At 32.6% G+C, this 24,046-nt stretch overlaps 7 protein-coding genes, 1 long non-coding RNA gene and 1 pseudogene across 10 annotated transcripts; 2 read left to right on the top strand and 7 right to left on the bottom strand.

Moving 5' to 3' along the window:
* Nucleotides 1-981: 981 nt before the first annotated feature.
* LOC149904480 (uncharacterized) lies at nt 982-1,955 on the bottom strand. Its single transcript, XM_090107477.1, has 3 exons — nt 1,928-1,955; nt 1,376-1,840; nt 982-1,292 (listed from the first exon to the last, which is right to left on the bottom strand). The coding sequence occupies exons 1-3, from the start codon at nt 1,937-1,939 to the stop codon at nt 1,041-1,043; spliced, it is 729 nt and encodes a 242-aa protein (XP_089963603.1). The 5' UTR covers nt 1,940-1,955; the 3' UTR covers nt 982-1,040.
* Nucleotides 1,956-2,281: 326 nt separating this feature from the next.
* Nucleotides 2,282-5,071, bottom strand: LOC149904479 (cuticle protein 19-like). The gene is made up of 4 exons (XM_090107514.1): nt 5,060-5,071; nt 4,295-4,417; nt 3,795-3,961; nt 2,282-2,336 (listed from the first exon to the last, which is right to left on the bottom strand). Exons 1-4 carry the CDS (start codon nt 5,069-5,071, stop codon nt 2,282-2,284), a joined length of 357 nt encoding a protein of 118 aa, XP_089963640.1.
* A 1,352-nt stretch (nt 5,072-6,423) lies between these two features.
* On the bottom strand, nt 6,424-7,501 carry LOC149904478 (cuticle protein 19-like). 2 transcript variants are annotated; one of them, XM_090107504.1, is made up of 4 exons: nt 7,450-7,501; nt 7,209-7,361; nt 6,759-6,925; nt 6,424-6,517 (listed from the first exon to the last, which is right to left on the bottom strand). In XM_090107504.1, the coding sequence occupies exons 1-4, from the start codon at nt 7,459-7,461 to the stop codon at nt 6,445-6,447; spliced, it is 405 nt and encodes a 134-aa protein (XP_089963630.1). In that variant the 5' UTR covers nt 7,462-7,501; the 3' UTR covers nt 6,424-6,444. The 2 variants fall into 2 exon arrangements, with proteins under 2 accessions (XP_089963630.1, XP_089963631.1); XM_090107505.1 differs by lacking the exon at nt 6,424-6,517 and having other exon boundaries at nt 6,755-6,925.
* Nucleotides 7,502-9,038: 1,537 nt separating this feature from the next.
* LOC149904477 (uncharacterized) lies at nt 9,039-12,036 on the bottom strand. The gene is made up of 4 exons (XM_090107500.1): nt 11,914-12,036; nt 10,061-10,213; nt 9,535-9,701; nt 9,039-9,118 (listed from the first exon to the last, which is right to left on the bottom strand). Exons 1-4 carry the CDS (start codon nt 11,974-11,976, stop codon nt 9,067-9,069), a joined length of 435 nt encoding a protein of 144 aa, XP_089963626.1. The 5' UTR covers nt 11,977-12,036; the 3' UTR covers nt 9,039-9,066.
* A 159-nt stretch (nt 12,037-12,195) lies between these two features.
* LOC149904476 (cuticle protein 7-like) lies at nt 12,196-13,738 on the bottom strand. Its single transcript, XM_090107503.1, has 4 exons — nt 13,645-13,738; nt 13,380-13,547; nt 12,945-13,111; nt 12,196-12,332 (listed from the first exon to the last, which is right to left on the bottom strand). Exons 1-4 carry the CDS (start codon nt 13,654-13,656, stop codon nt 12,272-12,274), a joined length of 408 nt encoding a protein of 135 aa, XP_089963629.1. The 5' UTR covers nt 13,657-13,738; the 3' UTR covers nt 12,196-12,271.
* Nucleotides 13,739-14,004: 266 nt separating this feature from the next.
* On the bottom strand, nt 14,005-15,626 carry LOC149904475 (adult-specific cuticular protein ACP-22-like; annotated as a pseudogene). Its single transcript, XR_016457218.1, has 4 exons — nt 15,524-15,626; nt 14,472-14,629; nt 14,222-14,388; nt 14,005-14,082 (listed from the first exon to the last, which is right to left on the bottom strand). The product of XR_016457218.1 is annotated as an adult-specific cuticular protein ACP-22-like (transcript).
* A 1,096-nt stretch (nt 15,627-16,722) lies between these two features.
* LOC149904474 (larval cuticle protein A2B-like) lies at nt 16,723-17,748 on the bottom strand. Its single transcript, XM_090107512.1, has 4 exons — nt 17,674-17,748; nt 17,403-17,540; nt 17,089-17,255; nt 16,723-16,837 (listed from the first exon to the last, which is right to left on the bottom strand). Exons 1-4 carry the CDS (start codon nt 17,683-17,685, stop codon nt 16,783-16,785), a joined length of 372 nt encoding a protein of 123 aa, XP_089963638.1. The 5' UTR covers nt 17,686-17,748; the 3' UTR covers nt 16,723-16,782.
* A 1,420-nt stretch (nt 17,749-19,168) lies between these two features.
* On the top strand, nt 19,169-19,951 carry LOC149904473 (adult-specific cuticular protein ACP-20-like). Its single transcript, XM_090107506.1, has 4 exons — nt 19,169-19,242; nt 19,331-19,483; nt 19,561-19,727; nt 19,828-19,951. The coding sequence occupies exons 1-4, from the start codon at nt 19,231-19,233 to the stop codon at nt 19,886-19,888; spliced, it is 393 nt and encodes a 130-aa protein (XP_089963632.1). The 5' UTR covers nt 19,169-19,230; the 3' UTR covers nt 19,889-19,951.
* Nucleotides 19,952-22,452: 2,501 nt separating this feature from the next.
* On the top strand, nt 22,453-23,313 carry LOC149904472 (uncharacterized). The gene is made up of 3 exons (XR_016457277.1): nt 22,453-22,489; nt 22,616-22,677; nt 22,752-23,313. It is a non-coding gene; the product is annotated as an uncharacterized LOC149904472 (long non-coding RNA).
* Nucleotides 23,314-24,046: the final 733 nt, after the last annotated feature.

Raw genomic sequence — 24,046 nt, 5'->3', positions numbered from 1 at the left:
AAATTAACGGAGCTGGAAGCCGTAACACCATTGACTACCTTAATACAGAAAATATTACGGTTTGTCTATAATAGTGTCGAGTTTAATACTGTTCTCTATCAACTTGCTCATTTGTCATAACTGCTACATAACTAAAGTACGTTTATAAACTTACTTCGTATTTTTATAGAATTTTATACGTAGTAGATAATTGATAAATTTATTATAAAGTAGGTACATTATTTTCCCATTATCAGAGTGTGTACGATTTGATTATAACTTTCCCTTTTTATTAAAACTAATTAGAATAATGATGTAATAAATAAATACATTCATTTGCTAAAACCTTACAGATATTAGGACCCAGTTACTATAGTTTAGGCGCATTCTCTCTACCTATTATAATAATTTTGCAAATGTAAAAGATTTGTAAACTGTCCCGCAGCTATTTATTTGTCATTCAGTACATAATTTTATGTAGTTACGGAAGTAAAATTATTTGTTTCACGTAACACCTACATGTAAACATATTGTTGTAGGTGACAATAGTCACAGAATAATAACTAGTAGCTAGCTATAGTGGCTTATAGAAAAGTAATAATTATTACTCTACAAATTACTATGTATTTGCTGCGTGCTGCAACCCGCAAGAAATGTTCTTTGTTTTTCTTTTATTTTTTTTATTAATTATATTTACTTCCATTACATTACATTATTTACCTACTAGTTAACTTCCTACTGTCCATAACATATTATGTTTACATAAATTATGTATATAACCAAGAAGCGCAACTCAGGGCCCCAAGACACAAGTATTTCGCTTAGTTTGGGACCCACTGTCGTACATTAATTGTAAAACATAAATGGACACATAAATTTATTTCATTTCATTTCATTCATTTCATCTATTTATCGTCTATTATTGGTATCAAGCATTTCAAACAATTTTTTATAAGGAGTAAGTTTTATAAAATAAAAATATATCGTATAACCAGTGAGTTTCTTTATTATTATTTATAATAAATAGATATTAACTACGGTTTCTTATTTTGTGTGTTAGATCAGTGGTGAGCGAGGATGGCAGCTGGAGCGTGGGCTACGGGAGCGGCGTGGGCGGGCGCGGAGTTGGAGACCACAGCGTTGAAACCGTTGTGTGGGTCAGCGGTGTACTCCACGCGGCGCACTGAGCCGTCAGCCTCGAGCAGCGAGTACTCGCCGTGCACGACGTCACCGTCGCGGCTTTCGTGCTGGGACTTGTTGTCGCCGGTGTGCCCGTCGGCTACGGAGTACGCGAAGTCGTACCTGGGGTGCGCCTGCACAAACATTCACAATGTTATACACAGCTCATCTACTTGTAACCTGGTAGATACGCAAACAATGGTAACTGGTAACTTACATCGTATTCCTCGACGGCGACATGAGCGGGAGCGGCGTGGACGAGGGGAGCGGCGTGGGCGACGGCGACGCGAGCGGGAGCTGCGTATTGTGCGTATTGGACGGGGGCAACTACGCCGTGACGGACAATGTTCTGAGAAGAGAGGGCGGCGCCAGAGGAGTAGCGGGCGGGGGAGGAGTAGGCTACGGAGGTGACGGGAGCGGCAACAGCGATGGATGGCTGGTGTCTGATGATGTTCTGTGAGGAGACAGCCGCGGCGGATGAGTAACGGGCGGGAGCGGCGTAGGCAACTGGGGCGGCTTGGTAGGCGACGGGAGCGGCGTGGTAGGCGACGGGGGCGGCTACAGCAATGGGCTGCTCGTGGCGCACGATGCTCTGGGAGGAGACCGCGGCGGCGGGGGAGTAGTGGGCTGCCGGTAGCAGACCAGCGGATGACACCGCCAGCACGGCGCTCAACGAAAGAATCTAGAAGATTTGATGAATATTATATTTATTAATAAACTCATTAAATTATTTTTTTTTTATAAAAAATCTTGCAAATATCACACTCACTTTGGTGTACATGTTGATACAGTTATAATTTCACCACTGATACTTTGTGAATGTAAGGACCTGCTTATATAGTCGAAATTTTTTAGTCATTACAACAATTTGACCCGTTGACCTTGCTCTCTGCTTTTGCAGTGAAATTATTATATCATACAATGAAAGGGACCCTCCGTGTTGAGTATTGATCTTAATCTTTATATATTGTAATTCCTAATAATAAAATAAAAAAAAATATATAGGATTGCAATTTTATTTATGCAGTATGCCTTGTGCTATGTTTACATTATTTCTGTTACCAAGAAATTCAGCAATTACAATATTATATAGGTAAACTAATTATTCAATACGTTAATTTCTTCATTCTCTTTCCTGCTTCGTGTGATGAATTTCGTATTTAATGTCTGCGCGGAATCTGAAAAAAGAAATACTTAGTTAATGAAAAAACTTTGCGACATAAAGACATGTCATTTCTCTTGTCGTATTATAAATCAATAATTTACTTAATTTAATTTGTAATTTATATTTACAAGTTTACATAATTCATCGAAAATTTTATCTGAGTAGATTTAGGACATTTCTTTAAAAAAATAAGTCAAAAGATTATTAACATTAATCAGTTTCACGTTTTTAATAGCTTTCTGAGTTTTTAACAGATTTAAATTTGAAATTTATTACCTTCCGGTCCTATATAAATTTTGTGAAGTCCTGACATAGTCCAGTCTGTGGGGAAATGTAAAAGCCTCTGCTCTACAAAAGGTGGCGTAGAAAATGTTTTGAAATGATATTGTTTAGGTATGAAAGGTTAATAAAAATCCAAGTTTTCGACCTTGACGGACCCAGGCGCTAGCCACCATCTTGAATTAAAGGTGCTAAAATTAGGTATATTTTAAATAACTTCTCAATTGTTTACTGAATCACAAAAGTGTCTATATGGGGTTCAAAGAAGACAAAATTACCTACATTTTTTTCATACATGATTATTCTGTAAGTCATAAAGGTAAAAAGTTACAAGCGACGGAAATAATAATATTTACAGAAATCATATAATTTTAATTTTATTTAAAAATTGTGCAGCAATCTTTTTTTATTCTTTTTGATGGCCCGGGCTGGTTAATGGTGGCTTCTTCATTATCGTCGCTGAAATTTTCTGTTTTATTGTCTGTATTTTTAGTTTCCAACCATGAAATTTCGTCGATTAAATTTACTTTTTATTGATAACTTTATGAATCGTTCATATCGGATATCTTCTAAGGATTCCTTATCCATGTCCCCTCCGTAAAAAGTTACTAGAAAGCGTGCTCCAGCGTCTTCGATTTCTTCTGGTCATGATGACGAAATTTCATGGTTGGAAACTAAAAATACAGACAATGAAACAGAAAATTTCAGCGACGATAATGAAGAAGCCACCATTAACCAGCCCAGGCCATCAAAGATAATTAAAAAATGATAGCTGTACAATTTTTAAACAAAATTAAAATTATATGATTTCTGTAAATATTATTATTTCCGTCGCTTGTAACTTTTTACCTTTAAGACTTACAGAATAATCATGTATGAAAAAAATGTAGGTAATTTTGTCTTCTTTGAACCCCTCATAGACACTTTTGTGATTCAGTAAACAATTGAGAAGTTATTTAAAATATACCTAATTTTAGCACCTTTAATTCAAGATGGCGGCTAGCGCCTGGGTCCGTCAAGGTCGAAAACTTGGATTTTGATTAACCTTTCATACCTAAACAATATCATTTCAAAACATTTTCTACGCCACCTTTTGTAGAGCATAAATACCTACAGACTGGATTAACAATTTGTAGGCGTTCAATGTGGTGCAATAAAAATAATAATTTAGATTACACAATGGCTTTCTTACCCATTATGGTCATCAGCGCGGTAGTGTACAGTTCTTTCATGACCATCAGGTTGTCGGAGGGAGTAGACACCCTTGACTTCACCCCCGTCTCGGGTCTCATGCTGGGACTTGATATCGCCCGTGTGCGGGTCGTCTACTTTGTACTCGAACTCGTATTTTGGATATGTCTGGAGAAGTGGAAAAGTTAATTAGTTTTGGGAATGAGTGGGAGTTTGGTCTAGAAAACGGAGGTTTTCGTACTAGCATATGAATTCTACGTTTTTATTATAAGTATTTCTATTTAAAACACATTCAATGTAATATCTTTATTAAGTTTGCTTACAAAAAGTGCCATGCTTTTCGTTTTTGTCTCCTATAATTGCCGTACCTGTTAGTGTTTTAACAAACGAGTCTTTGTTATATATTTTCAATGCTATTTTTGAAAAACTATTAATGCTATTGTTATGATATACAGTAAAGTGGAGAATATAACATGAAAATAAAATAAAAAAAATACGTACATTGTATTCAATGCGCTCTTCCCGGACCTCTGGCACGCCTTCAAATTTAGTGACGTGTTGTGATGAAAATGCTTCTCCATGTTCGGCTGCCACTGCAGCAACGACGATAGCAAGACACGCCAGCTAAAATAATACTATTATATTTCACAAAACTATTTAGAATATTGTAAGAATCCATTGTTATATGCGGTAGCCCTATTCTACCTAATACCTACTGAAGAATGTAATATGCCTTATGGAATTATACAAAATGAACCTATTGAACTTTTTTCTTTATAATTTGTTAAATGAGTAGTAAAAAAACCTTACGTTCTTTGCAGCCCAATTGCAAAAACCATAAAAAACACACACACTAAAAATATTAAGAAGAAATTATAATCTTATTGAATATAAAACAACATATGAAATATTATTGAACAATAGTAAAAAAGACAATCGATCGGCATAATGGTATGAATTATTAATCATAAAAAAAAACAAAAGGAAAAAGGCCTTAGCTAATGTTAACAATTTTCATCCTGTAAATAAAATGAAAAAAAGTTCAGCCGTTGCAGTATTAGGCAAACGTTTAAAATACTGTTTTTGTGGCGATTATATTTTGGGAAAATAGCGAAAATTTAATAATAAATCCAAAACCGAGAAACTGTAGTTTAACAGTCGAATTTTTTTGAATACATTCACTTATAACTCACACTTTAATTCACACTTATAGCACTGTTCCAATAAACATTTTCTGCATAAACAACAATAAATAATATTTTTTACCTTAACAAACATTTTGAACACTAAAGTTTTGTTTGGTTGATGTTCTTAAAATTCCAAGTGAACTGATGAGTTGAGATCAATGTGTCATTATATATGATAACAGACATAGGTCATAAGGATTTCACTCAAATTATTGATTGAGCTGAATGCTTTGTTTCAAACGTTTAACAAGAAATTATAAGACACGCCCTTATGATATCGTATAGCGAAGGCCGTATTCTAATAGATTTTATCACGATAGATTCTGCAGCTGAAAGTTTTAATATCAGTTCATGCTCGACCACTGCACATGTAGCTTAGATAATTGTTGTATTATTGTATTACTAAAATAATGTTTGTTAAGAAATATCGTGTTTAAAAGTATTTAAGTTATTGTTAACATTTGCAGATTTTGTTTGAATAGTTAATGCTTTTTGATTTGGTGACTTGGGGCTTTACAATCATCAGAAAATAAAGTGGACCATTAAATGATATTCAGACATTTAATATTTAGATAAAAATTATTATTTGTACCTACCTACCTATAATAAAAGACGTCGAGTGAATAAAACAATATTGCTGGTATTTTTTCGTGTTTGATTTATTTTTATTGACGGAAACATATCTTACTAATATAATATAATATAATCTTGGAAGTTTGTGAGGATAGTAATTATATTTTTGTTTGTTCCACTTCTACGCGAAAACAACTTAACAGATTTTATGATAGGTACTTGACGGGCAGGTAGCTCAATTACAAAAAATTACACAAGTTATAGAGACTTGGTTTTGACCAGATTGTATTCTTTAGAAGCAAATAAAAATAAAACGAGACGATGTTTTAATTTGAATAGATGTCTATTACTAAGTACTATTATTGGTGTGTCATGCTAGAACGAAAAAGTTCTACAGTGTTCTAGAACCAAATATCTTCAAAAAACTTCTCAAGAATCATAATATTGGGTCCAACTTATATTATTATATCACTATCCACTATCCTACCTACTTAGGTACTATTTTACATTTCAAAAGTTAATCGAAATACCGATCAAAATCTTATCCAATAAATAAATTTTCTATCCTCAAAATAACTTTTGAATTCTTAAAGACGGACATTCCTTGCAAAATACATAAAAAAACCTATACTAATACAAGTTATACGTAGGGGTAGTCGTTCTTTTTGATGTTATCAAACTTTCGTCAGTAGGTTGTTTAGTTATATACGAAAATACAAAAATTTCAATTCAATTAAAATTTGTGTTCATAACACTATACTTTATCTGATACATGTTTTTCTTGCAAACATAGTAACATTTTACTTATCTAATACAAAAAAATGAAACACATTTATAACGAAAAACGTAATATATTTCACAAACAATAATTAATTATTAAGATAACAAAAATTAATAATGATGATGGTAATGATGCTTTGGTGGTACGATGTGATGAGTTCCGAATTTCACATCAGCGTGGAATCTGTAAATAATAAAAAGATAAGGCATTATATTTTTGTTTGGCTACAGCAATAGATAAAGTAGTAAAATATCAAACATCTCATAGTTTTACAAAGATGACTAAGTTCAATGAAAAGTACAAACTATAACAGTAACGTAAAAATTATTAGAAGATTTTCGTAAATACAAATTTATATACGGCCTACATAAGGCGCTGATCACATTAAGGTCAGGTTTTTCATTGTTAAAAATCATCTATTCACCCGGTGTGGTGGTCCCCGTGGTAGTGCACGGTCCTCTCGGAGCCGTCGGGCTGGTGCAGCGAGTAGACGCCCTTCACCACGTCTCCGTCGCGGTGCTCGTGCTGGTGTTTCATGTCACCAGTGTGGTGGTCCACCACTTTGTAGCCGAACTCGTATTTAGGATGAGTCTATAAAAAAAGAGTTTTTAATTATTAAATAAGAGGATCATGATAAGTTTGAAAAGTTTTTAATTTAGTGGGTACTATTGAAATTTGAACAGAGTGTAGAAAATTAATCCTTTTGTTAAAAAGGCACCAATAGCTGTTGCTTTTAATGCAATTTTTTCTTCCTTTATGTTCCTCATTATGTTTGTAGAATTTCGTTGTAATTTAAAAGGCCCATATGATTTACTAAATAGATCCAGCTTCATATTATATAATCTGATTATAATAGTACTAAAATTTAACTCACATGATAGTCCACATGACCGTGACCATGGTGCCCCTTAACATGCAATACTTCAGGATGACCATCATGTTTGTAGAAGTGCTGCGAAGAATATGCTTCATGGCATTGACCATATTGCGCAAATATGGCCACCAGGAGAGAGGATACGCAAAGAACCTATAAAAATAAAGAAGAAATTAGAAGAGACTTTTCAGAAATGCATTAATATTCCTTATGTTTAATTTCCTAATGTTTTTCAAATTACCTTAAAGGACATTTTGGTTTTGTCTCAGAATATGGTACTACAAAGTTCGGAAGTCAAGTGATACATATCGAAAATAGTTAATGTCTTTTATATGGACAATAACGAGGGGAACTAACCGCAATAGTATTAGTTTCTCTTAAAATAATTGCGTGTTAAAATTATTCATTGCTTTGAATAAGTTTGGAGTATGCAATAGTGTCGCAAAAAATCTATTAACGGCCTAGTATTGCAACGGTCAACGCATATCAGTACGTCGGATTGAATGTTGCATTGTCATTTGTTAAGATACATAGGTAAGGAAATTAAAATATATTGTTTGTTACAGAATTGAATTAGTTAGTTTGTGTATAGGACCTTTTTTTTTCAAAATTAAATTTAGGTAGGCACATATATTTATTTCTTTTTTCATCCAGCAAAAACAAAATCTTTAAAGTCAGTAATAAAAAACTATCAAAAACTATAAAAAAAAACTACCAAACCTATTATTAAAACTATCTATCGCAGCCAATTAATCTTAGTTTTTAAACGATTTTTCATTAACTGCCTGACTGATTTCCAGCCATTCAATCATCTACACATCTATCTACTCTTGCAATTTGCAAGTCATTAAGAATCTACATCTGTGACAGATATGTAAGACATATATACAAATGTATTGAGTGTGTTCTTAGTTTTATTAATTTGTTTGTGTTTATTGGGAAAAACAGAACAATAAAAATCAAATTAAAATCTTTTAAAAATAAAGAAAACTTGTGAAAATTTAGGAACAGATTTTTTTGTTCTATTACCTATATTTTAGCCTACACACAGCGTGAAAATTTCCAATACCACCAGAAAGATACATACTTTTTATATTTACTGTAGATAGAAAATAAAATTTCTGTACATATTAAACTTCATAATTATATAAAAATAGTGGTAAAAATCAATTCTTCAAATATAAACATTGATGAATTTAACGCTAACCATGACTCAGAGTAAAGTAAATCAACTTGATTCATGCCAATATAATAAAGTGAAACTCACGAACACGGGAAGTATCAAGGATTAAAGGGTTTCTGGTATCAAGGTCTCAACCGACACATAATATTCTTAATAATTGTACCAAAATAAAACGGAATGAGGTCAGTATTAAAACATTATGATTATGTAATTGCTATTCATTTAAATGGTTAATTCAAGTACATTTATTATATAAATTATTTATGAAACGATTGTTTATAATCCAGACATTTTAATACAAGTAATATAATAGTAATGTTTATTTTTTCAGATATTAATCAGTTTTTACTGAGATTCCAAAAAAAACGATGTAGGTTTTCATTTCACAATAACTCGCAGCGATTTTCCAAAACTAATGATACTTGAAATTCGCTAATGGATATTAATTTTTTATTAAAAAAATAGCTTCATCTTCATAATATAATAACAATTCCATTCGTATCTATAAACATTTAAGGAATATAAAAAATACCTAAGCATAGAACCAATAAAAAAGGTGAAAATAATATACATATACTCAGGGTTGAAGAAAAAACACATTTTTACATAGCAAATTTTTATTTATTGATAATTTTGCACATAAAATCTCTTAGACATATTATATAAATAAATTAGTTAATGTCCGTATCGGGGACTGATGTGTCCATATTTAACATCGGCTTGGAAACTGAAAACAAACAAAAAAAAACATTGACTTTACATATATTTTTAAGGATAGGTGGCGTAAAAATTATGTAAAATATATTATGTCTATTGTCTATCTTATAACAATTTTTAAACAAAATATTATAGTCAATATTTTGAATCAACCTCATCAAGTTTTAGCAAATATCTACATATAATTTTATACGTAAACTTTCTGTCAGTTTAAAATTAAAAAAATTTTACTTCTTAATTAATTCTTAATACATCATCAATGCTTATCACTAACCACTTATTTTTATGGATTTCTCTTTAGGAAAAATATCTCTATAGTACAGAAATTATTAAAAGGAGATTATTTCCTCCTTATTTAGGTAATATTTCAAGATTTAAATTTATTATTCTACATTATGACCAAAAATTAGATAAAGCAAAGCATACCCTCTGTGGTCATCACTGTAATAGTTGACAACTCTCTCAACACCGTTCGGCTGATGGAACGCATAGTTTCCCTTCACGACGTCACCATCTCTGTGCTCTTGTTGAGATTTGATGTCTCCAGTGTATGTGTCCACTACTTTGTAACCGAACTCGTACTTAGGATGCGTCTGAAATATATTTATTACTGTGTTGTATATGCATGATATATTAATAATTCAGGCTTTCTTTTCTTTTCATTCAAAAAAATAATAATTGAATGATCGTGAAAGGCTTGTAACTATTGCTGCAATAAAATTAAAGCAATGGGTTCGTTAGTAGATAATTTCTGACATTTAAAATAAGGTTTTTAAAAAGTAGAATTTCTATATCCAACAACTAGGCATTTCAGCATTTCTGTGTTAGAAATTTATCTGAATTGCATTGCAGAATACTTTTATTGAAAAATTAAACTGCTTGATCTTTGATCAAGTTGGAATCTCAATCATTCAGTTACAATGAAACCTCCTTGATAAAAAAATAAAATTACATGATAGTCAATCGCGTGTCCGTGTCCATGATAATCTCCTACAGGCACGACTACTGGGTGGTCATCACGTTTCGACATACTCTGTTCTGAATACGCCACATGGTGGATGTAATTACCGAAGACGACGGCGATCACCGAAGCGAAACAAATTACCTGCAAACATAAAATAATAATAAAATTCAGGAAAAAAGAGTGTGTGCCGAGCACACGTGTTAGAAGTGAAACTTCTTTGGCAAGATTCAAAGATATCAAAATCGTCGCCTTATTGCATGATGTGACGGTATTGCCATGACGCGACCTGGAAATTTTAGTTTTCACGCGCTTAAAGGAGTTTCACTTCAAAATAATAATTTATGTAACAAAAAACTTTGAAAAGACTCTAAACACTGCACCTGCAAAATGTAGTAAATAATATTTACGTTAATTATTACCGTTGAAAAGACACAAAATATAACACCTGAAAATTATCCAGTTATTGATTTATGCGGTAAATATCCGTGCGAATATCTTCTTGAGGGACACGAGAAATAAACAATTTCCGATTTATTTCTAGTCGCACACGGTACAGACGATTGTAAAGATATTTGCAGAAATTACACGCTAGTATTGTAAAGGAATACATCGAATTATTTAAAGAACCTCCGTTTTTAAGAAGTCGAGTGAATAATGCAGGAGCGTGAGTCGAATCGCGAGCGGATATCTGAAATTAATCTGCTTGCACAAGGCTAAATTAATCTTATATCAAATTACCAATCATTGAGTTCGTTTAAGCATGATAATCTTTGCATTGTTGCATAATATATAGAAGCTGCGTCTTTTTATTTTTTTAAATACAGGTAATTACTCACATAATCTCGAACTTAAATTTATGTGAACATAATTACAAATAATTTGGTTTAACTCATATAATTTGAAAATAATTTGGAAAATCCAAAAGTGCACGCCTCATAATTTTTTTTTAATAAATATTTATCAATTATTATTTTTGTTTATTTAATAACAATTAAACCACATCGAATCAGACCCTGAAAAATGGAAGGGTTCTATTCCTGAGCATACTCAAGCGTAAGAGAAAGAAAAAAAGACTCGATTAGTAAAGTATTTCGGTCGCTATCGTGTTAACAAGAAAAAGGATCCGCACATACAGACACACGGACGTCCAAGACAGAACTTTTTTAAACTGTTTTTTAACTAGTTTAAATAACAAAAATGACATCAAAAATATCATGAACGTTAAAAATAGTGTTTTTTCTTAATATGTGTGTGTATGTATTATCTTACAAGTGCAATGTATGATACATAAAGACATTTTAAGTTTGAAAAATCAGATGTTTTGCGCGAAGTGACAGTAGTACCCACCTCAACGCTTCGCTTATGAGGCGTGCAATTAAAAATATTTAATCAACTATATACGTTATTCGTTGAAACTTTAGACCGACGCGACGCGATGTCGTTCGAAAATAATTTTATAATATTATTTTAAAATATTTAATTCAGATATTTTGATTCAGAATATTTGTCCCCTACATCATCTACGTTAACGTTAACGATAGGTCATGTCCAGGAAAATTAGGTTATCGTGGCTTGTTTTTGATATTTCAACACTGGTTTTGTCCGTAGTCTCTTTGCATTAATTTATCTTTTTATCGGGAACTATGTTATTTTCTTCAAAATTTTACCATATAATTCCAAATTCACTGCACATAGATTTATTTTCATTATTAATACATGCACTATACGGCTGAATACACACGATCACGTTTTAAAATGATTCTTATCCTTGCCAAAGAGATAATTAGGTATATTAAAACACTGAATAATATTATTATTATTGTCAAGATAAAATTAATCACCTTTGTAAACATTTTACACGTATTTGGATCCTTCGTGTATATTGAAAATGAAACTGAGCACATCACATCAGATTTACCAATTTTATACGATAATACAGCAAGGTGAGTATCAAATGAGTGATTTCTCCTAATGATCGTTAAGTGTTTATTACCTTAATGACCAATTATTTCTGCAACATTATAAGTTAGGGAAAAGGATCTATTATTCTATATATTCATTATTTAGCGCTAGATCACGATAAGGAAAATAATTTAGGGTTCAAGCGGTTAATAAAAATAGTCTTATGTGAAAATTTTATATATTTTTAGTTGCTAATTTATAATCTAGAGTAGGTATTATAGGTACGGACTAGGGTTTCTAATGTTGGTAGGCAGGAGCTTGGTGGGCTTGTCCCTCACGATGAACGACAGCGTTGAATCTGTAAATATTTTCTTATTAAAAACACATTTTTTCATAAAATTAAGTAAGTTCGTTCGGTAATTGGATCATAATATTAAGAGAGATTAAATGCATAAGATGAAACATAAAAGTTATACTTTAGTTCAAAATATTGATTGATATTTTATTTTAGGGAGAATTATGGTAAGTATGAACAATTTAAATTCACAGGAGTTTCAATACGTTTATAAAGAAATATTAGGTAAAATCAAACGCCTACAAGAAATTGTTATCTTTCATTTAACATAGGTGGTTGAATTTGTAACTGCGTTACAGTTTTCTGTTCCTCTAAATTGCTAATAAATATCTTACCTTGCAATAAAATATAAATTTTATTTTATGTAAGGTAATTATAGAGATGTTTGAGAATTTTTACAATGAAACTTTTACCTTATCGCTATAAAAATAATAAAATTAAATACTTTACATAAAAATTTAATGAATCTGTTTGTCAGATTTTAAATGTGTCTGGCGCCTGCTCTTTATTTCTAAGAAGCACATAACTTCAATTATAAGAATGGTAAATTTTAACTTGTAAGTCTTTTCGTGAAGGTTTTACTAATTGTCCATTTAGTACTATGAAACCATTTACCCATTGTGAGCATCAGCGGTGTATTCAACACGTCTGATGGTGCCGTCAGCCTCATGCAGGCTGTAGGAACCACGGACGACGTCACCTTCGCGGCTCTCCTGTTGGGACTTGAAGTCACCGGTGTGGGGGTCCTGTACTCCGTATTCATAGGAGTAGTGAGCTGGTGCCTGTGGATAAATGTCAGTTACAAAATGCTTTAGATAGGTTTAAAACAAAAAACATATACTTAGTGGTAAATAATATAGCGGCAAAGTACGAAATTACTGACCTGATGCTCATAGTTTCAATTTTGGAAATAAAAAGACTTTTGAGTTTCAGCAACGGAAATCTTCTACTTTCCGTGTATACCTATCCTTTCTCTTCAGTTACCGTTTATATTAGAACCTTATTTAGAATCTGTTCAGTTCTAAAAAAATCCAAAGATATTCAACTTACACTGTAGTCTTGGTGCACTGGTGCAGCATAATGGGCTACAGGTTGAGCAGCATGTGCGATTATGCTTGGCTGGTGCTGGACGATGTTATGGGAAGATTGCGCATTGCCATAGTATCCATGGTTGTATTGAGCGGCAGCAACGGCCACGGCAGCAGCGAATACGATCACCTAAACAAGAACACTGATTAGTAATTGCTTCCTTTATTACTTATTTGCGTTGGTGAAAAATATATTTCTTACTATACTAATCTTATATGGTACAAACCTTGAAATACATTATGGATGGTTAAGTGGACTCTAAGGATTGTAATATCTTAATGATGCATATTCGAGATAACTTTAAGCTTTTATACTTTTTTTATTCGGTATGTAGGTACATGTAATAATGAAAGTATGAAGGAACTGGTTCGACATTTTTTTCGATATTGTATTTGAACCTGCAAGTTATATAATAGTATTTACTTGTCTTGCTATCAGGACGTAGGTTGTGGAACTTTTAATTATATTCAACATGATCTTATGTAATTTTATTATGCTTTACAATGCTTTGGGTTATCGTGTAGGTATGATAGAAATTGAGACAAGATAATTTTATTAAAATACATTTAATTATGAATATCGTACTTAATGTAATCTTATTCAGTCTTAATGGTGATGATGAGGCACGATGTGATGAACACCGTATTTAATATCAGCGTGGAATCTGAAAGGAAAAATATTGTTATACACTAAAATAGAAAAACGGAGTTTTTGTTTCTATTGCTCATTTTCTATTAATTATGTAATTCTTTAAGTCTTCTTATCGAAATGTAGGTAATTGCCGTTCTGTATTGGTTTCTTACCCGGTGTGATGGTCCCCGTGGTAGTGCACGGTCCTCTCGGAGCCGTCGGGCTGGTGCAGCGAGTAGACGCCCTTCACCACGTCTCCGTCGCGGTGCTCATGTTGGTGCTTTATGTCACCAGTGTGATGGTCCTTTACTTTGTATTCAAATTCATATTTGGGATGAGTCTGTAAGGATATTGAGTTTATTGACATGTCTGTATATTATACAAGTACATAATAAATTATATCGTAATTTATATGAATCGTACGTGATAATCGTGATGTCCATGGTGTCCATGGACCACTTCAGGATGTCCATCGTGCTTCAAGAGATGTTGCGATGAAAAGGCATGGCCGTATCCTTGATCATACTGTGCTGCAGCTAACGCAGCAATAGAAGCGAAGCAAAGGACCTAGAAATAAAGTACTTTATAAATATCGTCGAATGTATTCGTTTCTATTTCAAGCTTTCTCTTTACGAATATCTTTATTATTTTTCACATTAAAATGCTTAGGTATTTGTACCTTGAAATACATTGTTAGTGTTGTAGGATTGTATTCACGTTTGTTGTTTGACTGATATAGAATTGTGAAAAAATAAAGTTTTTATATCCAATAACCAAGGAGAAAAATATAAAGCAATAATGATTTCTCTGAAACTAATCTCTGTTTAAACCCATGCATGCTTATGATGAAAGCCAACACATTGTACATACACTTTCGAATTCTTTCGACACATCGTTAAAATTAGATATTCTACTTATTTAACGGTTTGGAAGATAAAATAATTTCATTATTAATTTTTAAACTGAAAAACATTATACAACTACGTTTCTGATGATATAATAGATACCTATAATGTATTGTGATGTAACTAGATATAAATTATAATACAAAATAACAGTGCACAATACAGGTAATTTTTCTCATAAATAAATACTGTGATTTCAGAATTACAATGATCAACAAAATTTATTAGACAGGTCCCCACATGGCATGGACATGGCTCGGCAGAGGAAAATGTCAACACACAACATTAGAGTGTTTTTACACCAAGATGTGTTTTTACAAACACATTCCTCACTACTAATCCTCGCAAATTATTGGTGGAAAAGCAGCCTAGTCATCACTCTATGGGGTCCCGCCTATTGTGCTTGTGATGTGAATGACGCCTTCAATGGTTGAATCTGCTATTGGAATGAATGACTAGCGCGTTCGTTCACTAAAAAGGACGTTACGGACTTCTACTAACAAATTTTGTGCCTGAACAGCCGTATGATGAACGTTTCTCTTTGCACCCTTATAAAAAAAAATTTCTTACTCGCGCCGACGCAAGTAAGACCTATATTCGTTGAATGGTAGGTGTGACCCTCCTCGGTTATTGCTGTGGCTATGGCAACTTCAGTCGCAGGCAAATCACTCATTTTGCATTTTACATCAATCACCAAATCACGAGCGAATGCTCATTCTAAAACAACTATGCAAAATTCTCTTAGTGTAAACAGACGTAGAGCATTCTTTCGTTGTTCTTAGTGCGTTCGAAAAGATTATAGTCAATGTTCTATTACTGAACAACACTGAATACGAGTTTTGGTTTACACTAAAATAATGCTCTTGCTCTAGCTCTAGCTCTATATTCGTTTGATGTAAATGCACCGTTATAGGTACAATGTATATTGTATACTCTTTAACAGTAGGAAGAAATAAATGTTAGAATAGTTTTAATTTGTAGCAGCTATATTCGTTAATTAATAGGCAACAAACGCTCAAATAAGTTTAATTTTAATAATGTAATGTTTAAAAATCGAAAAACAAAATTTTTATTTTCGTCGTCGTAAGGGATAAGGGATATAAAAAAGACGAACGTCGTCGTAAGGGATAAGGGATATAAAAAAGACGAACGTCGTCGTAAGGGATAAGGGATATAAAAAAGACGAACGAACGACGACGAAAAAGACTCCAAAGACGTAAGGGATATAAAAAATATCCACTTGCAAAAATACCCAACAAATTGAAAAAAAAAAACGGGTTTCTTCTCTTTTCCCCTAATTTTTCCGCCGTGTGTATTTTGAGATACATATCAATATATGTGTTCTGCCTCTTTGCCTTCAGCGAATGCTTTATTTTAAAACTTTTAGTATTATAAACTTATCCTTATAATTTAAAAACTTAAGTGTACAAAATAAGCACCGAAATAATTTGTAAAAAAATTAATGAGCTTGTACTGTGTACATGTACTAATTTTATCACTTATTATGTTAATTCATTATAATTATGTATTATGCTCATAAGGATACACGTCTGTAATTTTTTATTATCGACAACAAATACTTGTTGTTGGATTTTTTATAAATTTTTATTCAGTTTTTGACTGTGTTCAGCTTTCAGTTTTACATGAAATTTAACATACACATTTTTTGTTACCTAAAATTACTTTACGTTTGATCAATTTTCTTAAGATGTAATCAATTTAGATGTAATTAGAGCTAATAAGACCAGAAAAAATGTAAATAGGTACGTTTATATATTTCTTTTAATTATTACAAAACACTTACAACAAAACTTAATTACAACTGTTTTCTAATGGTGATAATGATGAGGATGGTGAGTTTCAAATTTAACATCAGCGTGGAATCTGAAAATAATTAAAACAAACATTAGCTCTTTGTAACATCCTACAAAACAAAAACATCATATTTTAGAATTCAATTAAAATTTATAAGGCGAATCTACACAGAGCGAGCAGTCTTGCCTAGAATTTTCCGCGCGGAGTAACTTGGTCGGTGTAGACATGGCATTATTTTCATTGTTCGAGCCACTACAAAACTTCTTAGCCTAATCACTATAATAAAACTATTGAAAACTATAGATAATATAGATTCTCACCCGGTGTGATGGTCCCCGTGGTAGTGCACGGTCCTCTCGGAGCCGTCGGGCTGGTGCAGCGAGTAGACGCCCTTCACCACGTCTCCGTCGCGGTGCTCATGCTGGTGCTTTATGTCACCAGTGTGGTGGTCCTCCACTTTGTATTCAAAATCGTATTTAGGATGAGTCTGTAATTCAAAAAATTTATTTATCTATTTCTCCATGTATACATGTTTAAATCTGTCCGATCTATCTATCTATCTATCCTGTGAAATACTGTGAAATAGTAAAAAGCTATCTATAGTTACATATTTTAAGTAAGAATTTGTACGTACATGATAATCGTGGTGGCCGTGATGTCCATGGACTATCTCTGGCTTGCCATCGTGTTTGTTGAAATGCTGAGATGAGTATGCATGCCCGTGATCATACTGTGCAGCAGCAATTGCCAATATTGTCAAAAAACACAACACCTGAAATTTTTAAACATGTTAATGAATCTTATTGAAGTTCTCAAATACTTGAATGATATTATGGTAGATACTTAATTAAAAATTTTCAAAAAAGCAGAAATAAATTCAATATTCTCTAAAAATATGGTAATACCTTGAAGTACATTTTATTGTGGTATATTTTTAAAATCTGTTAAATTTACTAAGGTTGCGTGTTGACTGATACATGTTAGAAATGAATTGCAACTTTTATAGTTATTTTCCAAGGAGAACTAACGAAAATCGATTTCACACAAAATAAGAAATTTTTCTGCATATGTTTAGGAACGTGTAAGTATAGGGTTAACAAGCCAGTAGGATAGTAAAGTAAAAGTAGGATACATAAGTCATTTCAATGTTTTTAAAAAGTTCTCAAAAATTGACATTTCTTAAAATCATCTCAAAATAATATTATTGTCAAAAATATAATTTAATTAAATAGGTATCAATGATATGATTTTATTATAAAATACCATTAAAATACCTATAATCGAACAATTAATTAAATCTGAATAATGTAGGTAAAATGAATGTCATTCAACTGGTTTTGAGTTTATAGCATTCTTGGTAAATATTTTAATTATTGAATTGTAATGCATTACTCCTATTGAGAAGAATATATCCAACTATACTTACCTATTAAAATCTTGATAAGGTACCAAATATAACTCTTGCCAACCCAATTTTTATTAAAAACATCGAAATTCAATAACAGAGACATGAATATGTGCATTGATTATAGAACAAAATCTAAGCTTTATTTTATAAAACCTATGCTTTGCATGGATTTTTCACGTACGCAGTTATTTAGTATTAAGGTACTTATTCATCTTATTTGTAAATAAATATTTGTGTACTAAAAATTAAGCATATTTTTCAATTCATCACTGCTCCAATCGATAAAGAAGAAATTGAGGAGCACCGCGGCATGTCCAAGAATCAAAAGTTCAACGACATGTGTAATTCTAGGAGCCCGCTCTTGAAATATAGAGTGCCTGAAAGCTCTATGAGGCACTCTACATAACTACATTTTAAGATTTAACTTTCCAAGATTCTGTTTCTGGGAGGCAATGAATATTTATGTTAATGAGTATGATCGTCGTCGTCGTCATCAGCCATGGGACTTCCACTGCTGGACAAAGGCTTCAATATAGTAACATTATTTTGTAAGATGACGATGATAATTTTAACGGTGTATATATGTGCATGATTGTGTGGACGTTATTAGTTTGTTATACTGAGGTTATTTAAAGGAATAATATATTATGTTTCCTAACTTTTAAGTACATCATAAAAATTATAATTTTTGTTAACATAACATAACATTAAGACTAAATAAATGCATTATAGAATGCAAATTATTATCATAGCAATTGCCTATCGTTTTTCTGACTAAATAAACAGCTTTAATAGGTGTAACGTAAATTGAGTATCAACATGCAATATCAGTTTATTAATATTTTAACTAAGATATTTTTCTTGAGCAATATTTTAAGTGTAACATAAAATTTCTACACATGTTGCCGTTTATGCTTGTATTATCGAGTGAAATCACTTTACCTTGATAATATCGCATTGTCTATCAATATATAAAACTTTGGAAGTTTACAACCATGCATTAGTTGACTACTGAACTTCCATTGAATATCAGTAAAATATACGACAAAACAAAATGTTTTCAAAGGTATAATATACAAACAGTGTTCCCATACTTAAACTGGATAAGTTACAAACATTGAGAATGTATTGGTATAAAACATAATGTTTTACAGGTTTTGTGCTTTACTACCTTATTCGCCATGGTTGCTATGGTAACCGCGCAGTATGGGCACGGCTACGGGGAAGCGCACTCATCTCAACACTTCATCAAACACGACGGACATCCTGAAGTGGTTCACGGACACCACGGTCACCATGACTACCATGTAATGTTTCTCAGAATATTTAGGTAGCATTTTTCTTCAATATTAAGCGATTGACCTATATATTTTTTTTTCTATAGACCCATCCCCATTACCATTTCGACTACAAAGTGGAAGACCACCACACGGGTGACATGAAGCATCAGCATGAGGACCGGGATGGAGATGTGGTGAAGGGCGTCTACTCGCTGCACCAGCCTGACGGCTCTGTGAGGACTGTGCACTACCACGGGGACCACCACACTGGGTGAGGACCTACTAAAATAAAAAAGTCTGATAATCCTGAACACACTATTAGCCATCCCATAAATGTATTATGTGTGTCTAATGTCTTTGGTTTTTTGCAGTTTCCACGCGGATGTGAAATTCGGAACTCATCACATCATCCCTCATAAACATCACTATTGAATATTGTAACGATTCTACCGAATAGCAATAAGTGTTATGTTTGTGTACGTTACTTAATTAATAAAAGCATTATCAAAGTTTGAGTTTATCTTTCAATTTATTACTTTAAAACTAATATCCTTGATGTTTTAATAACCACCAACGTTATAAATGATCACAACAACATTGTCTGTTAGTGTTCGAATTAAAAAAAATACTTGGCGATATTATTACTGCTGTCCTGTCCTGACTTTAAATTTAAAAACTTAAAATTTAAAATAAATATTTCAGATAGGAGATTCCTATTTTCATAAGAAGTTCTTGTTAATAGTACTGTTCTTCATTAATAAGAGTACAGGGATTTTATAGTTGAATTTTGTATTCAGTTGAGTAGTAACAAGGCGCCTCAATCAACATTTAGTTAATTAAATGGGAAAGAACATTTTTTTTAACAATATTAATTTTAAATTTACAAATGGTGCGTTACAGCATCTCAGAATGAATTAATACGTAACCTTGATTATTTTCATTGCGTTATCTTATTTAATTGATCTTATACATACAAATTAAATTGAAATGAAATGGACATTTATATTTTTTGGTTTAATGGCATTCAAATGCTTTATAAATATAAATTTATAAAGAATAGAAAAAATTCGATCACGAGGCGGGACTCGAACCCGCATCCTTCGCGCCATTCCGGGGCGGATGCCTTACCAACTCAGCGGTGTGTCCCTTCAGACACATAAAACTGAAAGAATAGAATAAATTCGATTGCTCTGGCGGGTCACGAGTGGCTGAGTTGGTAAGGCATCCGCCCCGGAATGGCGCGAAGGATGCGGGTTCGAGTCCCACCTCGTGATCGAATTTTTTCTGTTCTTTATAAATTTATGAAATGGACACCCAATCTTTTGGACTCTTGACTCGTTCATGTTCACGTGTAGCGTGTGAATAGGTGATTTAAAAAAAAATATTTTTAATTATTGCACGCTTGTTGGGCGAGAGAATATAGTAACTTGTATATTACACTAGCGACCCTCCCCCGGCTTCACACTAGTGCAACGCTGACATCTATGTCCCTACATTTGAAACATCTATGGAAATATTAATTTTAATTTAAAAATAATTTGGAAAATCCAAAAGTGCACGCCTCATAATTTTTTTTTAATAAATATTTATTAATTATTATTTTTGTTTATTTAATAACAATTAAACCACATCGAATCAGACCCTGAAAAATGAAAGGGTTCTATTCCTGAGCATACTCAAGCGTAAGAGAAAAAAAAAGACTCGATTAGTAAAGTATTTCGGTCGCTATCGTGTTAACAAGAAAAAGGATCCGCACATACAGACACACGGACGTCCAAGACAGAACTTTTTTAAACTGTTTTTTAACTAGTTTAAATAACAAAAATGACATCAAAAATATCATGAACGTTAAAAATAGTGTTTTTTCTTAATGTGTGTGTGTATGTATTATCTTACAAGTGCAATGTATGATACATAAAGACATTTTAAGTTTGAAAAATCAGATGTTTTGCGCGAAGTGACAGTAGTACCCACCTCAACGCTTCGCTTATGAGGCGTGCAAAAAACATTATTTAAGAGCCAGATTGATCTATATTAAGTGGACAATAAATTTAAGGTACAGCACAGCCATTTGTTCCCGTAATATGTGAGAGTAGAGTCCCATTTCCCCTAGTGGGGTGTGGGGCAGATGCATTATGCATGCATCTGTTTCACTGGTCGATTTTTATTTAGGGACAAGGAGGTGATCAGCCTTCTATGACCTGCCAGACCGAGAATTTTTTTGACGTGACAACGTCTTATAATTCGATAGAGCCGCCTGCACGCACGAAAAAACATGACTCATGCGGCGTTACCTCGCTCTGAGGCGTTCCGTGTAAGGCTTGAAGTGCGAGCGAGAGCGCGGAACGAACGACAAAGAATCTCAATCGGACGTTGTCACGTTCAACTATCGTCAGTAAACCGACTTTACAGACAACCAATTTTTTTCGTCTAAGCATATATTTAAATGTATGGTTTAAGGTGATGAATTAATTTTTCTAACATTTACGGCCCTTTTCAAACCTTCGTAATTTTTATATTATTAAAGTTGTCGTGATGAAAATTCTTGACAAGAAAGTTCAATAGTAACACAATACGTCTACCGTTTTAGAAACATGATTCCATGATATTTTCTCGATAGAAAAAAAATACAAAGTTATCATTGTTATTTTTTTTTAATCTCTGGCATCTTCAAAATAACAAACGTAAAGTTACGACTTTTTGGATATTAACTATAAAATATACAACCTATACGTCTACCGTGTTAGAATTTTGAAATATGCGATGGTTTTGAAATAAACAAGAAATACTTGAAATTAGCGCGCGACCAGCCAATATAGCGAGAGCCGCCCTGTACCTTCCTACCCCGATCGCTGCACGAGTCATTCCCGCTACGGCCGTCACACGGGGAACTTGTGTCGCTCGCGCAATCGTAAAAAAGGGTGACAACACGATAAGACAAAATGAGACAAATGGGGACAATAAAGAAAATAAGAAGAAGAAACATAAAGGTAGGAGGAAAAAGAATGCTTACAATTGGAACAAATTAATGAAGTAAGTTGGTTTTATTTTAAATTTGATGATAATTGTATTATGGACGATGTTTGATTTGTACCCCTGTTTTAAGTACATAACGAATGTGTAAGATTTTTTCATTTATATCATAAATAATCTTTTCAGAAATCCGGAATCCAGAAGGAAAATAAACCCACTGATTGTTCACAATGTGAATCCACTCCTTCGTAAGTACCTTTATTCAGTCAAAAATGTATGTTATCAAAGCTCTACTGGTTTTATCGCACGATTCCATTTTTAGCAAAAAGCAACAAAGTGCAAAGAAATAAAAAATCATGGTGAACTTAGTGGAAGTATGGTGGACATAATATGGAACAGGAGCTCATTGGAGTAGTATTATATTTAAAAAAAATACGAAATAATTTCAAGAATTACATTTCTTAGAAGGTGGTAGATAATAAGTATGTTGTATAAAGAATTTGATGTTGATATTTATTTCATTTATACTTACTACACCTGTGCGGGAAATTGCTTAGTAATAAAACAGGTTTATATTCATATTTACATAGTAATGTGAGTTTTCATTTCGAAAAATTTTGTGTAAGTATATTAAATTGAGTTCCTGGGTGATCTGGAAACACAATTGGGCCCGGAAGATGGCGCTGCAGTCACTCCTCCTAATGACATGAACCGATTTGGATGAATATTTGTGTGCACATTTCATTTTTGTGGGATGATTGGTTGATTCGCTTTCACATTAGCTAATATTATGTATTTTTGTTGTTAGAAAGTAAACTTAATTTAATGTTTATAATACATTATTATTAGTATAAATAAGCCAGTGTTCGTCTCACATTGCTGTACCTGCCTACTGAATAATTACAATTATAATAGAGTGCAAAAAATAAATACATGCGTCAATATATTTTGTGTTTTTTTTAAACAATTTTTTTATTTAAAAAAATATCATTCTGACCGCGGCTTTGCCCGCGTGGAATTAGATTATATCGTGAATCCTGTCTTATCCCACAGAAGTGTTCAGTTCGGATAAAAAGTATCCTATGTGTAAATCCAGGCAATTAGCTATATTTTATCAAAATTGGTAATGTAGTCTTGACGTGATTAAGTAACAACTAACAAAAAAATATACAAATTAACATCCAAAGTTTCGCATCAGTTTTACTGTATTAGTGATATCTTCCACTCTTGACTTTGACTGAGAAGAATTAGGGTTTATAATTTCTTTCAGAAATATTACCTTTCATTTCTGGGCATGACGTAATATCTACGTCAGCATCAAATTCTATCTAAATCCATTCAGTAGTCCGCGTTATTGAGTACCATTTCATTTTTTCAGAGTAACAATATTTTTTGTTGTTTTAAAGATTATTTATAACCTGTATTATTTTGTAATAAAGTAAACATTACGAAATAATAATAATTATTAATAATGTCTAAGTAGTTGTTAAAAAGATGATTATTTGTTTATAAGCAAGAAAATAAAACCAATAAATCAACAATTAAATATATGTATAAGAATATTATAACTGTATGACGACTCCATACATGTTTGTCCCGAGTCGGCCAGCGGCAGCG

The sequence above is a fragment of the Colias eurytheme genome, chromosome 11, assembly GCF_061535395.1.
Source record: "Colias eurytheme isolate Ceu_HAF_F1 chromosome 11, ilColEury1 Martin Lab GWU primary, whole genome shotgun sequence".
NCBI lineage: Eukaryota > Metazoa > Arthropoda > Insecta > Lepidoptera > Pieridae > Colias > Colias eurytheme.
The sequence above is the reverse complement of the archived record's forward strand: the minus strand, read 5'-3'. Positions and strand labels throughout refer to the sequence as shown.